This window comes from Girardinichthys multiradiatus, chromosome 15, assembly GCF_021462225.1.
Source record: "Girardinichthys multiradiatus isolate DD_20200921_A chromosome 15, DD_fGirMul_XY1, whole genome shotgun sequence".
Classification (NCBI taxonomy): Eukaryota; Metazoa; Chordata; class Actinopteri; order Cyprinodontiformes; family Goodeidae; genus Girardinichthys; species Girardinichthys multiradiatus.
In genome coordinates, this window is record NC_061808.1 from 1,784,339 (window position 1) to 1,801,546 (window position 17,208).

The 17,208-nt window shown below is 39.9% G+C and overlaps 1 protein-coding gene across 1 annotated transcript; it reads right to left on the reverse strand.

Moving 5' to 3' along the window:
• Positions 1 to 384: 384 nt before the first annotated feature.
• aig1 (androgen-induced 1 (H. sapiens)) lies at positions 385 to 16,648 on the reverse strand. The gene is made up of 6 exons (XM_047387375.1): positions 16,316 to 16,648; positions 13,494 to 13,649; positions 9,846 to 9,947; positions 3,914 to 4,029; positions 2,487 to 2,653; positions 385 to 759 (listed from the first exon to the last, which is right to left on the reverse strand). The coding sequence occupies exons 1-6, from the start codon at positions 16,454 to 16,456 to the stop codon at positions 740 to 742; spliced, it is 702 nt and encodes a 233-aa protein (XP_047243331.1). The 5' UTR covers positions 16,457 to 16,648; the 3' UTR covers positions 385 to 739.
• Positions 16,649 to 17,208: the final 560 nt, after the last annotated feature.

Below are 17,208 nucleotides of genomic sequence, written 5' to 3' on the forward strand. Positions count from 1 at the left end.
CCTGTAGTTTTTCAGTGTAGTTTCCTGTTGGATCGGAGGAGAATCCAACTTCTAACGTTACTTGGCTCGGCTGAGCTTCTTTACCAGGTGAGTTGTTAAAAGCGATGTTACATCATGGACAACATCGCCTACAGGTGTAAATGTGCTCCAATCTGGTTCTGAAGTCTGCTTGAAACCTCCAAAGTTTCCCACCTAATAAAAACATGAGGACTGAATGTTGGATGGACATGACAGAGAAAACAGAAACGATCTGGTTGGTTGGAGACTTCATCAGGTTCTTACAGCCTTGTTCTAATGGGATAAAGTAGCACATCTGTCCCAGTTTAACCCAGTTTAAGGGGAACGTCTGAAACCAGTAAGGATGCACATGGTGGTGACCAACAGTAAATATGTTCAAGCTTTATTTTCAGCTTAAAACAAGTTTCCTTCAGACTTGTAGTGCGAAGGATGAGATGGACGTTCAGTTGTTCCTGTGATGAGAAGCTGTTTGGGTTTTTCTCAGAATAAATACAGCTTGGCTTCCTGCAACTAAACATTCAGAGCAAAATACAACACAAAGAAAAACAACAACAGAGGACTTCATTGTCATCCCAGTTGAAAAGTTTCAATTATTGTTACATGTTCTCCTGTTCTTCACTTCAAAAAGGTCTTTCCTCTTCTTCAGCAAGGTCACTTTGTCCTTAGCTTCAGGTTAATCCGGTGGCATTGTTCTCCAAAGCTGGGATGGATGCAGAGGAGATCACTCACCTTTGACCTTTTCTGGGAGAAAGAGACGGACAAAAAGAGGGAGAGTTTAGAGGAAAACCCGAAATGATGGATCCATGTTTCTGGGATTGTTAGAACCTAAAAGGTCAGGAACAAGGAGAAGCTGAGGTCAAGCTCCAGGAGCTAAAATATCAGCCTGAAAATAAACTCTGAAAATCTTTATTGGATCTGATTTCACTTCATTTATTTATTTATTTGTAATTATTATTTACACTAATGATGGTAAGTCTTGTTTTATCACAGTGTTTTATAATAGAAATATACTTTATTGTTCCTCAATGGACAAATTCAGGAAATTAATAAAAAAATTAGTAAAATAATTCCTCCTAAAAATGTCCTCTGTTATTATTATTGTTGTTTTTAATCAACATATTTATAATAATTTGTAATATTAATAATAATCACAAATATTTCCTGTTTTGTTAGTATTGAATAATAATAATAATATACTAATTATTCAAAATATTTCCTTTACTACATTATAAACAATAATTTAGATGAAGGTTTAATAAAATACTATATAAAAGTAAAATATTTATTTTATTATTATGGTTAAAATATAACTGATCAATTCTAACTGTTAATATAATATTTAATTTTACTGTATTATAAAAATAATTCAATTCAGTTTATTTATATAGCACCAATTCATAACACATGTCGTCTCAAGGTTCTTCACAACAGTCAGGTTCATACATTCCAATTAATCGTAACCATTGAACAGTTCAGTCAGATTCAGTTATTTATTCAAATTGGATAAAAAGTTTTTCTATCTAAGGAAACCCAGCAGATTGCATCCAGTCAGTGACTTGCAGCATTCACTCCTCCTGGAGGTGAGCATGTAGAGACAGTGGACAGTCACTGGCGTTGACTTTGCAGCAATCCCTCATACTGAGCATGCATGTAGCGACAGTGGAGAGGAAAAACTCCCTTTTAACAGGAAGAAACCTCCAGCAGAACCAGAACCAGGCTCAGTGTGAGCGGCCATCTGCCACGACCGACTGGGGGTTTGAGAGAACAGAGCAGAGACACAAAGAGAACAAAGAAGCACTGATCCAGGAGTACTTTCTATGGGAAGGAAAAGTAAATGTTAATGGATGTAGCTCCTTTAGTCGTTTCATCTAGAAAGAAAGAACAGATAAACTCTGATCCAGTTTTCAAGGTTAGAGTCTGAAAGAGAGAACATAGAGTTAGTTATAGTAGAAGCTCAGTCAGTAGCCATGTCTAGGAGAGAGAAATGGTTAAACACTGAAAGACGGGGCCATGTGGATCATCTGTAGAAGGTGAGCATTAAGTTGTTGCCAGCAGAAGCTTGGACGATGCCCCCCTCCAGAAAGGTGTCACAGGTAGACACAGAGTCAGGCCAGGTGTAGCTTCTAGGAAGAGAAAAGAGAGAGAACATAACGTTAAAAGCTGAAATAACAGCAAATAATAAAATAAATAAAAATAAAGATCAGAATATTACTACTACTAATAATAATTAATTAGCTACTATAATAAGAATAATAATTATTATTAGTAGTAGGGTTATAAGAAGGGTTTGATATCTGTAAAGCAAATACAGATGTTTCCGTTAATTATTGAGAAGAGAACAAATCATTTTTAACATGACATTTTTTAATAAAAAGAATCTTAAAAGTATGTCTGCCAGGGGTATGAATATTTTTGGCTATTTTCCTGTATGATATCATAAATGACTTCTGTAACGGTGTGTGTGTTACCTGTGTGTGTTTGGTCCCAGATGTAGCTGTTCAGGATCTCTCCCAGAACGTACATGACACAGATCACTGCCGTCATGACGCTGAAGAAGGCGACCTGAGTGAGCGGTGTGATGCGTTCCAGCACCGGGTACACCCACACACCTGTCACCTGGTGCACCCAACACGTCCTGAGTGGACACAAAAAAAGTTTGTTCTGCCGAAACTTAATTTAGTGGAAGATAAACAACCAGCTGAAGGTCCTTCACTGTCTCCTCATATAGATCTAAGGTAGTTAGATGCTAAAGCACAGGAACAGTGGCTGGGTCATCGTGATGTTAAAAAAGAAACATCTCCTCTAATATTTGGTTAATGTTCTCTCAGCATCTGGAACAAACACTTTAGCCAACAACAAGCTTCTGGCATCATTCTGGCTGATTTGGACCACTTTTCTCAGACCAATTAGTGGAGTTCATTTAGATTGCTTGGGATCCTGGTACTTACCTGAGTTTTAAACATACTCCACGCATTTTTTAATCGGGTCAAACAGCTCATCTCTTTTCACCATAAAACTTTTCTCTAGAAGACATTTGGCTTGTCCATGTGGACATCTGCAGATTACAGTTCAGCTTGAAGGTCTCCATAAACACATCTGCAAAACCCACCAACTGTGAGGAAGAAGATAGACAGAACAAAGGTTTGATGCAAGGAGGAAAGGAAGAAAGGACTGAGGGAAGGATGCAATGAAACACCGAAGGAAGGCTATAGAGAAAGAAGGAAGGAACTGAAGGACAGATTAAAGGAAATATTGAAGGAATGATGGGAGGAAGAATGAAGGGAGGGTTGGAAGGAAAGATGAAGGGTAGGATGGGAGAAGGGAAGAATCAAGAGAGGGAGGGATGCAAATAATGGCAGTTGTTCCTGGACATCTTCATCATTTTCATTTCATGTTTAGAGCAGATGTTCCAACAGGAAAATGACCCCGAACATTCATCCAAGCTGGTAAAACCAGGATGAAGCGGATGCCTCTGTTACGAAGGCCATCAGTCCTCGGTGGAGCATTGTAGGGTTCACCTTCTGACCTCCAGAGCTTTGCTCCATGTCTTCCCCCTTTCCTCTTTGTCCATTTCCTGTCTGATAACTGTCTATAAACACCACTAGTGTCACAAAAAACCCAAGTTTGGACCTATTTCAATTACCTCTACCAAACCTGCCAGAGCAGTTGTCAAATGTCAGGCAGAATGATGCCAGAAGCCTGTTTCAGTTTTAGACCATGTTGTTTCAGGATTCTTCACACAAGTTGATTTGAGACAAACCCTTAAAAACATCAGTCAAACAAATGCCTGTAAAAGCTACAGAACCCGATTATTTCAGAAAACTGGATGTACTTACGCCTAAAATGCAGATTGTGAGAATGTTTTAGTGTGCAGGAAAGAGGAAACGCCTGTTACCAGAGAATGTATCCAACACCGAAGCTGCACACCGCCGCCAGACCCCAGGACCTTCTGGGATAATTGTGGTGGGTGGTCCGCATCTCGATGATGATGAAGGGAAGAACGGTGGTGTGCTGACAGGAAAAAGGCACATGGAGCAGCACACATTGTTATATGTTCTGCAGAACAGGTTCTGTTTGTTTAAATTAAAGTTCTGATGAGGTCAATACTAAGAGAGCAGAGGAGCATTGGATTCTTTGAAGAGAGCCATCTAGTGGCTACATGAGGAACTATACCTGATTTCATCATTTTAATGCAGGTTTCCTAAAAACAACCATTTTATTTTCCTTAGAAAAAATATTTAAAACAAGGCCTGACTAAAGTACAAGCAAACTTTGCAGCTGAATAGGGCCCCTGTTGGCCTGGGGGCCCAAACAGACCATAAACCCCCCTAAAGACAGGTTTAGAAATCCTCCAGTTGGTGGCATACTAAGGAAAACCTTCAAGGTTTGAATGTTAACTCAGTTAATTCTCATTTAAATCAGATTTAATCATGTCTGCTGCTTGTAGACATGATTAAATCAGCTGAAGAAAGTCAGATGGAGCTTGTTGCTTGGTGTTTACCACCCACCATCACAAAGAACCTACCTCAGTAATTAATACACCATGAAAAAACTGAAGATTTATTTTGAAAAGTATGTGTGAGGTTTATTTAATAAGACTTGCAGAATCACTCATTTCCATACCTAGTTTAGGTCCACTGGTCAGGTGGAACCTACATTTGCAATAATATATTTTAAGAAAGCGTGTAACTTTTATTTTGAAGAGATTGCATGAGCTTTATTTTGAAGGGCCCATTTTCATTACCGGCTTAGCCAAACATCCTAATGCAGAACCTATATCAAAGGTTTATTATTACATTATCTTTATTACTTTAAGGCTTTTAATTTGAAACGCCGTGGTATGCTTTGTTTTGAAAAGGTAACATAAGCCCTTTATCAGAACCGGTTTAGTTCTGTTGGTCAACCTGTTAGAAACCCTTATTATCAATAATCGTGAGATTACGTGTCTATAAACTTTATGCTTTATGTTAAAAGTCCTGGGTTCAACTCGGTTGATAATAAAAATAACAATAATAATAATAAATAATAATAAATAATAAATAATAATAATAATAATAATAATAAATAATAATAATAATAATAATAATTAATAAAAATAATAAAAATAATAATAATAATAAATAATAATAATAATAATAACAATAATAATAATAATAATAAATAATAATATTAAATAATAATAATAAATAATAATAATAAATAATAAAAATAATAATAATAATAATAATAATAATAAATAATAATAATAAATAATAATAAATAAATAAAATAATAAATAAAAAATAATAATAATAATAATAAATGATAATAATAATAAATAATAATAATAATAAATAATAATAAACAATAATAATAATAAATAATAATAAATAAATTAAATAATAAATAATAATAATAATAAATAAAATAATAATAATAAATAATAATAATAATACTAAACAATAATAATTAATAATAATAATAATAATAATAAATAATAATAATAATAAATAATAATAAACAATAATAATAATAATAAATAATAATAAATAAATTAAATAATAAATAATAATAATAATAAATAAAAATAATAATAATAAATAATAATAATAATACTAAACAATAATAATTAATAATAATAATAATAATAATAATAAATAATAATAATAATAAATAAAAATAATAATAATAAATAATAATAATAATACTAAACAATAATAATTAATAATAATAATAAATAATAAATAATAATAATAATAATAATAAATAATAATAATAATAATACTAAACAATAGTAATTAAAAATAATAATAATAATAATAAATAATAATAATAAAACAATTATAATAAATAATAATAATAATAAATAAAAATAATAAATAATAATAATAATGCGAAGGGGCTGATATGATTGTCAAGAAGAGAACATTCTGTCAAATAATTTGACTAAAATCTGCAGAAAACTAAAGTAGTTGAAGACATAAATAATTTGTAGTCAGTAGTTGAGGTTTTAAACGGTTTCTCAGTAAAGTGTAGCAGCCAGTTTTCAGGGTGTTTTCTGGGCTTTTAACCACAGGAGGTTCATGATGTCTGACCCAAACTGATCACTTCTCAGGTTTTTCTTGGAGGATTTGAATCATTCAGACTGAAGATGCCGAGAACGTGCAGACTGGACCTCCAGACAGAGCAGATCTCTCCTGGTGCTGCACCTCTCTCCCGTGTTCCTCTGAGGAGTCATGTTCACGTTCTATTTATTCAGAGACCAGTTCCTGCTGGTAAATAATGTTCCTTTTATTCTCTCTGGTCCTGTCTTTGTCCTTCTCCTTGTCTGTCCTCCTCCCTGAGGGTTTGTGGTTTCTCGTCAGCAGTCAGATTTTTGCTTCCCGGGAAAATCCCTCCCTTTCATGGTAACCCTGGTGGTTCAACCCTGTGGTCTGGGGTTAGAACGCGAGAGCGATGCAGATCTTCTCACATGACCGAGGAGGTCGAACATCTTCCTGAAACCGCTGAATCAGGAAGGAATGGGTTTCAGGCGCATGTTGTCTGGAATACCGGAAGCAGGGGTTGGATTTTTACATTTCTGATTTTGTGGCTTCAAATGAAAATCCTTTTTAACAGAAAACTTCCTGGTTTTGGCTACATGTCTCTCTGAATGTGACAGTTGATCCAAAACTAAATCCTGAGGAGTTTCAGCTGAACTTCAAGTGAAAACACAGATTCTTATTGTTGTATTTATAAAATTCACTATAGTCTATCAGTATTTACCTAATCTCCCTGCAGAAGTTCCCCAAATCAGTCTGACTGTGAGGACATCTCTGGACCACAGCTGTCTTCAGGTGACCTCACAGATGTTCTATTTGGACTCTGGCTGCTTTCAGCCTTTCCAGAACTCTGATTCTCCTCTGAAGGAGTTGCTCTTTTGCTGAGTTGAAAGGATGCTTGGTATTAGGAACTGTTCAGAACTTCATCCAACTTGACAAAAACCTCCATTTTAATTCGAGAAAAGCAACCCAGCATGATGCTGCCACTGCCATGTTTCACAGTGGGCATTGTGTTGACTTTGCTGTCATCTTGTTTCTCCTCGAAACAAACAGGCTCTGAAAGTGTGAAATGACTGAAAAATGTGACTTTGATCATTTCCAAACCTTTCACACCTTTAATGAGGCATTTATCCTGTATAGTTCAAGTAAAATAGAAACGTGGTTGCATAAATGTAACTAGAACTTTGTTGAACCTCCAGTGAAGATCAGCTGCTTATTTGACTCGTTTCATTAAAGCCACAGTTTGCAGAGGATCTCACTGTACAAAGGTATCACTCAGAAGATGGTGGAGGGTTGTAAGAGTCTCCAAAACCTTGCGGATCCTCGGCCAGCCGAGCTTTGATGACAACGGAGAGAGCAGGGTGTGTGTGTGTGTGTGTGTGTGTGTGTGTGTGTCACAGTCAGTGTATAATCCAGTGTTGCTAAGAGAAACCTCTCTGTGTGTGTTTGCTGCATTTAAACCAAAACTTTCCTGCATTTGGTCCCTGAGTTCATTCAGTCATAGATGTAACTACAACTGATCCATGTAAAAAATAAAACCAAAGCAGAACTTTTATTATGATTCTCCTAGAAACACTAACAGGACCCAAGTGGACCGCACCCCTGAATTAAAGCTGCACGCTGCTGAAAGCATTGATTTTCTTCATGTTTCTTCCAGTTTTTCTCTTCAGATTAATTCAAATACATTGAATTAATAAAGGAAAATCTGCTTTTAATCTTCTCAACCAAACTTCACTCAGAGGTCTGAAAGTATTCACTCTGTAATGAGTCATGGTCTCAGGACCGGTAGAACCTCATTACTGGGCTGTCAGTGAAGCTAGTCCATCCATCCAACCGTCCAGGCAGGGTTTTCTTAGTATGGTGCTTGAGTTTAAACCGTCTCCACCACAGATCTGAAAGTGTGATCTTTCAGAAATCAGGCTGGACTAAGATCATTATGGGATGTGGCTCCTGCCTTTATCTTTTATTCATCTGAAGTGGAGGAAAAACAAACGGCAGCTTTTATTTCTTCCACTAAAACCTGCTGCTTTGAACCTTTACAGAAATGTGTCAATGAATCCAGACAGCTCAGCGACATCAACCAAACCACATGTTGACTTAACAATTATTTCTGAGATGACTTTATTATTAAATCATTGTGTCTTTCTCCCTGCAGCTGAAATCACTCGACTCCTCCCTCCTTCATTGGCCACATGGTTACCACGGTAGCGGGGATAAATAAACACCTCCGACACCATGGTATACCACAAAATATTTACAACACACACACACACACACACACACACACCAACCTGCTCACGTTTTGTGCCTGGGTCAAACACAAAGCCCTCAGAGGTGCTGCGGTTGTTTAGCTTCATAGCAACAGCTCTGCTACATTACGCTGCTTTGTTTCTTTGGATTCAGCAAACACTGAAGAGATGATCTCATCTTTCACACACACACACACACACACACACACAGCTCTCATTTCTCCGAGGATCGGCAGCCGGAAGCATCATGGGAACCTTTTGCATATGAGAGACCACTGGAAAAATGTTCAGATTATCTAAAATGCTGATTGAAAAAGCCCGTCATGCAACTGTTATCAGTCAGGAGACACGATGATCAGCGTTTCGTCCCCATCCAAACATTTGATTAAACCAACTTCCTCCTGATGGCTAATCAAAGCTGCCCGCCAGAGGAGCTATTAAAATTTAGAGGTTGACCTGCGCCAGCTTCACTGCTGATAAGAGATTATCAGCAGGTTTATGATCCACTGACATGAGTAATGATCCCAGAGAGTTTAGCTTTACATGTTCTGCCAAGCAGAACTTGAACAAGACTGGAACCAATAAAACAAACACTAACTCCCTGGACAGGTTTCTGAGTGCATCTTGTTCTCAGAAACACTTTTAAGATGTGCTTTGTGGTCCTGAAGAAATCTCCTTACTGTAGAATGAAGTTCTGAACCTGACTCGCTGACCCAGTTCTCGTAGACCCAGTCCCACTAACTAATGCCACATCTACCCTAAGACTTGGGGTCCACCCCATGTCAGTTACACCTACATTTTAGCTGCCTTAATTCAGTGACAATCTTTAAGATTGATCCACACTGTTACCAAAAGAATCTGGCCCAAATCACTGAATTCAGGCGTTCCACTCCCTTCTATGACTTCAGGTGTATAAAATCCAGAACCTTGGCCTGCAGGCTGCTTCCATAAACGTCTGGGAAGGAATGGGTTGTTCTGCGGAGCTCAGGGAGTCACAGCGTGCTATCGTGATAGGACGTAAGCGGGGTCAGAGGAAGCTGAGGAGCAGTGTGCAGAGAGCTTCATGGCAGCTGTATCTGCAGGTACATTGGTGGATTGGACTCTGGAGCAGTGGAGATGTGTTCTCTGGAGTAAAGAACCATGCCTTTTTTCCGACTTGGTTTGGCGGTTTCCAGAACAGCACCAGTCTGACTGCAGTGTGTCAGGTATAACGTTTGGTGGAGGGAGGACTGTCAGGAGGTGGACTCAGCCCATTAGTTCCAGAATTTCTCTCCTTTTCTCTCAATCCCACAACAACATCAGGTGTTAGAAATAAAAATAAGTCTTCTTTCATATTTTGTCCATTTCTGTTTCTCTACTTCATTAAATCATGGAGAAACTGATCTTAGTCTAATTATTAATAACTATAAGAAAGAAAGATTGTTCTTTCCATTAAAGCTTTGATAGATTCAGACTGATTATGATTCTCTGTAGTTTATCAATGCTAGACTCACTGTTGGCAACAAACCAGAAAACTGCAAACTCTGCTCTTGATTGAAGTTGAGAAAGTGGGCCTCACCATGCCATGGTTGAGCCACTGAGGAATGAAGTTATCCAGTAGCTTTGGGTAGACTAGTTCTCTGTCGTAGAGGTAGAGAGTCCAGAATGTGAACACAACAAACTGGAAAAGAAAGAAACAACAACACAGGGTTAGCAACCAGAGCAAAGAAAGACTCCTTCAAATATATCATCAAATGAACGATGAAGAAGATAGCGTCCCTCAAGTTCTCTTCATGATGTTACTTCAAGGTTTTAAACATTTTCATGTCAAAATTCTAATTTTTCAAGAAGCTGCATCTCCATCTGGTAGTTCTGCTCCTGATGCTCCTCAGCCTCCAATCTGAGGGGAGCGGGATGGACTGTGTGTGTACTGGGTGCGTGGGATCTTCATGATGCAGGAGGCCCTTTCCTGCATCTGGTTGTGTAGATGTCAGAGGTGGAAGGTTGGCTGCCCCCCACGGTCTTCTGTACAGCCTTCATCACCCTCTGCAGCTTCCTCTGCTGCAGAGCAGCTTCCATCCCACACAGTGATCCAGGAGCACATAACACGCTCCACCACTCATCTGTAAAATGACTGAGCTTCCCAGTCCTGGGCTCTCCACTTGAGGTCATCAGCGAGATGCACTCCAAGACATGTGAAGCTGGAAACCACCTCCACAGCTGCGCCTCCAATGTACAATGGAGGAGGTTGTTGTCTGTCCCTCCTGAAGTCCACTATCTCCTTAGTCTTTCCCACATTGGTGCAGAGATTATTTCTCTGCAGCAACACTCCAGATGTTCCACCTCCTGCCTTTAGTCGGACTCACTGTTGTTCCTGATGCAACCAACCACAACTGTGTCATCTGCAAACTTCACACTTTAATGCCTGTTGGCACAGAATATTGTCCTCCCAATACCATTCTGACAATCTCTATCATCAATAAAAATAGTAAATTCATAGATATCTACATACATATGGACAGATGGACAGAGTCTATACTCTCTTTTCCCCTTCTAATCCAGACATAATAATGACCCACATTGATTCCCATACTTTGGACGTTCCCAGACAGAATAGGGACCCTCCACACCAGTTAACCTAACATGCTTGTTTCTGGACTGTGGGAGGTGGCCAGAGTACCTGGAGAAACAACATCCACATAGACGGGAAGAACTTTCGAACTCCATGCAGAAAGACCATGGCCAGGATTTGAACCCAGGACTTTAAACCAACACTTCCAGTGGAGTCATATTCTTAGTTGACCAACTTTGGTGTTACACCGTCTGACAGTACTTCCAGTTAATAATGATGTTTTATCTTTATGTGTAAACACATCTAGATATTATCAGCTAAACAACAAAAAGGGATATCTGTGTCTCTAAAAGATGGAAAGCAACTTTCACCAGAAGACGAACAGGGCCTAGAATGCAGCCTTGACCGCTACCCACTGTCCCAGTTGAGACAGCAGGATCCTGTAATCTCACACTAAGTGGTGAGCTGCTGTAGACATGACAATCCTAAGTCCTCAGGTAGAAGGCAACTGGACTTTCTTGAAGATGTTTCACCTCTCATGCAAAAGACTTCTGACCAAACTGATGAGATAAAAATATCTTTAGAATATGTGAGAGCTTAACAGGAAGCCTTTTGTCCCATACATGCTGAATACACCATTAAGCAGTTCTCAGAAGCATCTCTACAAGTTGGATGAAGGCCAGGACATGTTCTTCAGGACTGGCATAGAATTACCTGCCTGTCACCTGTGTTCCAGTTTGAGGCATCTGAAGCCAAACCCTCCTCTATTGTACCCTGATCGGCCCGTTCTCTTCTTTCAGCAGCCTGCTGGAGGCAGAACACACACTGGTTCCACGTTTCTTCCATGGTGGCATACTGGTCCATGGTGGCATACTGGTCCATGGTGGGATACTGGTCCATGGTGGCATACTGGTCCATGGTGGCATACTGGTGCACGTCTACCTAGCAGAACTAGAGCCTCATCCACACATGGAGGCGCACTTAGTCCTCTGTCTGAGCCGGGGAAGGTTTCAGACCTGAGCTGTGCTGATTGCCGTGTTTATTGTGTTGTGTAAACTGAACTCACGCAGGCGTTAACAGGTGTGTGTGTGTGTGTGTGTGTGTGTGTGTGTGACAGGCGGAGACACAGAGCCTCAGTTATTCCAGCTACCCAACTGTGACACTGAAATCAAGATTGAAGTAAAGACAAGCAATATCTGAAGATTTTAATTTGTTTTCAGCTCATTTTCCACATGCTGATCAGATTTTAACATCTAGTTAGTGACCAACACCTGATCAGAAATCTGTTTTTCTGCTGCCAAAGTTGTCAGACTGGATCAGTTGACTGAGAAATACAAACTTTCTCTAGAAACATTAACAGATCTGATGGAAGAAACTAAAATAAATGCAGTTTATTTCTTTAATTTTAAAGAAGCATTTCACCCAGTCAGTCATGTTATTAAATAAACTGGGAGATCTGGGATAAGGTGGACAGCTTTGGGATGGGTAACAAGCTAGAGGCAACCATTTGTGTTGTTTTCCGCCACGTACGACAAGGAACTGAAACTCCCTCCAAAGAAGCTTGAGGGCGTTTCACGCCTTCATTCAACATGCCGAGGAACGAGCAGCACAGATTTGCTTGTGAATTGAACCCAGGAGCTTAAGAACCAGGCCACTTCCCATCAAGAACTCTGGAAGAGATTTGACAGCCTTGACTGGGATGACTGGGAATCGACACCAGGATTTACCTCTGAATGTTTGGAAAAAGTGTGGCGTACCACAGGGGTCTGTGTTGGGATCCAGAACCAGAATGATAAATAATTTCAGTTTATGTGCACTTTTTGTGAAAAATGTTTCTGACTGTAATGAACGAAGCTTGTAGTCCTGGTTACGATGTCTGTGATATGTAATGGACAGGCTGAGCCAAGCGGTTCTGTTCTGAGGGACTCAGAACAGAACCGTCAAACTGATTCTGTGAGGCCTCAGCGCCACAAGCTTCTTCTGTTTCTCATCAGATAATTAATAAGTTAAATCAAATTTAGCAGCAGAAGGTAAGGAGAACCACCAGTATGAACACATGCAGCTATTGTGATGGTTTATGGAAAAAACCCACAAAACTAAAGCTTCTGGCACAAGGATCAAATCGTTAATTATTAATTGATTTTTCCCCTTTTATAAAGAAACCCTGAAGTCTGTTTTTAGCCTCATCCAGGGTTGATCCTGCCATACAGTCCAGAGTTTTTCCCTTCTACCAATTTTCTTCCTCCTTCATTTGTAAACAGGTGCCGTGATGAGCTCGTCATACGTCAGAGAAGAAGCTGAATAGTTTACTGTGGTCATTCATATTTTGCACATCATGATATGATGCTGATTATTTGTGAACATTAATATATTTTAAGTAGCCATCAAATAATCTACATTATGACCTCTGATTAGTGCAACAACATGAGCAATATCTAGAGGTTAAAATGGGTCATTTCCAACATTTCTAAGGTCAGTTAAAATAAAATAAGTAATTAGATGACTGGAAAACTGCCACCACTTTCTAAATAAGGGAAAGAAAACCATTGACTGATACGGATTTGGTTAAATGACGAGTCAAGATTCTGACTGTAGCAGGTGAGGCTGATCTGTCCTCAGTCTGGTTTCAGTTTATCTCCTCAGCCATCTCCTCACCGCTCCAACAGGGAACGCCAGCACAGCCATCATCCAGTCCCTCAGGCCAATCAGCTTCTTCAGCTGCCGCTCCTGCTCCCTGCTGTCGGCTCCTTTAGTCAGCAGACTGGACACATCGATCAGGACGCACAATCCAAAAAACACCGCCTGGATCACCTGCAGGAGGAAGCAGAGGGACCAGGAAACTCTTTAACTCTACATACATTCAAATCCAGAATTTTATTCACGCAGCAGATTTGTCTTTTGTGATCTAATAATGTGGAAAACCAGTAAAACGGAACTCAGGTGTCGCACAGTTTCCTGATAAATCATGAGAAACAGCTTCTTCTGGAGAAATCTGTCCGACACCGAGTCGATGGTGGCAAGAGAGAAAACCAGCTAAGGATTTAACCTCCATCTCTGTGTAATGAAACACTCCAGTCAATACTGTATGTCCACAGTGATGGATGTGACCTTTGGAGAGGAGGCCTGCATCCCTCTCCCCCTCCTCATCTAGATACACTATATCACATAAAGTATTTGCCTGTCTACTTCTACATGTACATGAGCTTTGATAACAACCTATGGTCCAGTTTGTTGATGGACCAACCATTGCCAGCATCAGCAACTTTAACTGGTCTGTAAACATCTTCCAAGGTTTAGGATTGTGTTCATAGTTAGATCAGAACCTGAACTGCAGCCTCTCATGTAATTCATCCTAAAGGTGTTCAAGGTTGAGGTCAGGACTCTGCAGGCCAGCCAAGGTTCTCCACACCTACAGCCATGGAAGTGACTGGACCACCAGAATTCATGGATTTGGTGCTGTGACCCAATACGTTTGGCTACATAGTGTATATATAATTCAAATAAATGATCCCTGCTAAAATACCAGGTTTTGTTCTGTAAAGATTCAACCAGGATAAACAAATAAATTCAGGGTATTTTCCTCCTTTGGTGTGACCTATAACCTCTACAATGTACCCAGATAACACAGTGAAATATTTTAGGAGATCAATATAAAAATAAAAACTAATGTGGTTGCATACGTTTGCACAGCCCTAAACTCAATCAACAGGGCTAATTTTAACTTCTTCTCTCTTCATCACAACAACAATCCAAATCCATCAAATTGTGAGAACACCTCCTGTGCACAGCCTTCTTCAGATCTGCCCACGTATTTTTGATCAGATTCAGGTCTGGGCTCTGGCTGGGCTGCTTCAGAACTGTAATATTCTACTGGTGAAGCCATTCTGTTGTTGATTTGGATGTTTGTTTTGGGGTTTTCTTAAGCTCCTCGTGTTCTTCCTCATCTCCAGCTACAGAAGCCTGGAGGTTTTTGTTCCAGGGTTCTGTTTTTTACAGAGCATTTAGCCAAAGGAACGTGTTATCTGACCAAACAGGAGCAAGGAAGCTGTAAGTAGCAGTTATCAGTGAAGGTTCAGGCCAAATGTTAAAAACAGATACAGCTGAGGTTATTTTAAATGTAAAGAACTGAATGAAGCTCTGACGGTCAGTTTGTTCTTCTAACAAAAACATTAATTACTGACTGACAGTTGGTGACCTTCAGCTAAGCTTTTCTTGGCTTGCTGCAGCCTGATCTCTGCAAGCTTACAGTTAACATGCTGCTCCACAGCAGAGCTGCCTCTGTGTGAAGGAATGTATGCCTGCATTGTTTTCACTGAATGGGAGCTGTGTGCGTTTGGGTTCTTTAGTCTGTAAAAGGATTTCACAAGAGAATCCATAACAGGACTTCAGAAGGCAAACACGTGGCCTGCTGCTGCTCCACGACACATTCAGGGTTTCTAGAGGTTTACATAGATGACTGAAGCATCTCATCCATCCATCCATCTACTTAAACATGACCTGATCGCCGGGGTAACCGGTTCAGGAGGGAAACCAAGACAACTCCAGCATCCCAAGCCGTTCCCAGACCAGAACCAATGTATATAAACACACAGTCCCTCCAGGTATTTCTGTAACTATCCTGGAGCCTGAAAATCTCTAAATGGAGGCACCAGCAGATCTGATGATGTTCTGTCTGATCCACTCAGGTGACTCCTTTCCACACAGAGAAGCAGCAGCTCTACTTTGAGCTCCCCCAGATGACAGATGTCCTTAGCTTATCTAAGGTCCAGCTACCCTATAGAGGAAACTTATTTCAGCCTTTCCAGTTCTTTGGGTCTTGATCCATATGTCGTATGGGTCAGAACATTGATGGAAACCATTCATGGTGACTATCCATGAACTATGACTAGATTATTACAATATTATTTTAGATGTAAATAATACATGATTGTTCGTATGCTGGGTTATATATGATTATTTTAGATGCTTCTATGAGATCAAATAAATGCAACTAATCTGTGATTTTTGTTGTATTTTATTAAACTGATTATTTATTCTACGTTTTATTTCCAGCGCTTGTTTGACCTGCTAATATAACAGCTATCAGTCTAACTGACAGCTACAGGGTTATACCCCCCCCCACCCTCTAACCCTTTCAGACCGGTCGAGTGCGCGCGGCGCGCCCCCGCTGACAGGAAGCTGTTTGTGACAGGTCGCAAATGAAAGTCCAACACCTGTTCCGGTTCAGCCATCGCACTCTGACCTCTGTATGCTGGACCACGCTGGTCGCTTCAAACGCCACTCCAGAACCCTTTCACTGACTTTTTCCACAGTAAGGCTCGGTTCTGGTCCAACCCTCCACCCCGCCCCCCTCCTCAGAGCCGAACAAAGAGAGGCGGAAACATGATGCTTCACTGTGATCACAACATGAAGCGCTTCCCCTGCTTGCGCCGGTCTGCGCATGCTTCAATGAAAATAAATGGTAAAGGAAACCTGACCAGGTCGATGAAGGTGAGGAACTTCCAGCTGCCTCCGTAGGTCTGGTGAGCCGGCATGTCCAAGGCTTTGTAGTGGCAGAGGATGGAGAAGTAAGACAGCAGAATGGCGACCCGGAGGACCTGAGAGGGGATCAGCGCCATGATGTTCTGTGTCAGCGTCCTATTCTACCTGCAAACACCTGTCCGTCTGTCCCTGTCCACCTGTCTGTCTCTCTGTATGGAGGTTTTTGTCCTCTCCGTGTCCCTGCACTTCTCCTGCTCCCCACTGGCTCCCACTGCTTCCGTGTTATGATGATGTCAGAGGGAGGGAGTTTGAGCGCTGTAATGATGAAGGCTGCTGTTTATATTTTAATTGCCATATAAACTGTAATATCTGGTGGGATATGTTTTCATAAATCTAGAAATATGTAGACTTTTTAATGATTATTTATCAATTAACATATTTGAATAATAACACTGGAAAAATTATTCAAGCTTTTGTTTGATAACAAAATAATTATGTATATTACAAACTACTTTCAGCAGCTGCTTTATAATAATACATATCATTTTTTTTTATGAATAAAAATCTGAAGAGAGTAATATGTATTTGTGTTTAGCCCCCTTTAATCTGATACCCCTAAATAAAATCTAGCGTCACCAATTACCTTTAGAAGTAGCCTAATTATTCACAATCATAAATCAGCCATAAATTGGACCTGGGTCGGCCCTGGTGGAGTCCAGTCCTGCTGTGGCTTTGATTTGGCCATGCAGGGATAAAATAGCCTTTAAAAGCATCCCCAGCACCCCATATTTCTGCAGCACTCCCCACAAAATGCTTTAGGGGGACATGATTGTGAGTAGTTTTGATTCTTGCATAAGTGGCACACTGGGCAAGCGTCTCCTTCTGCTGC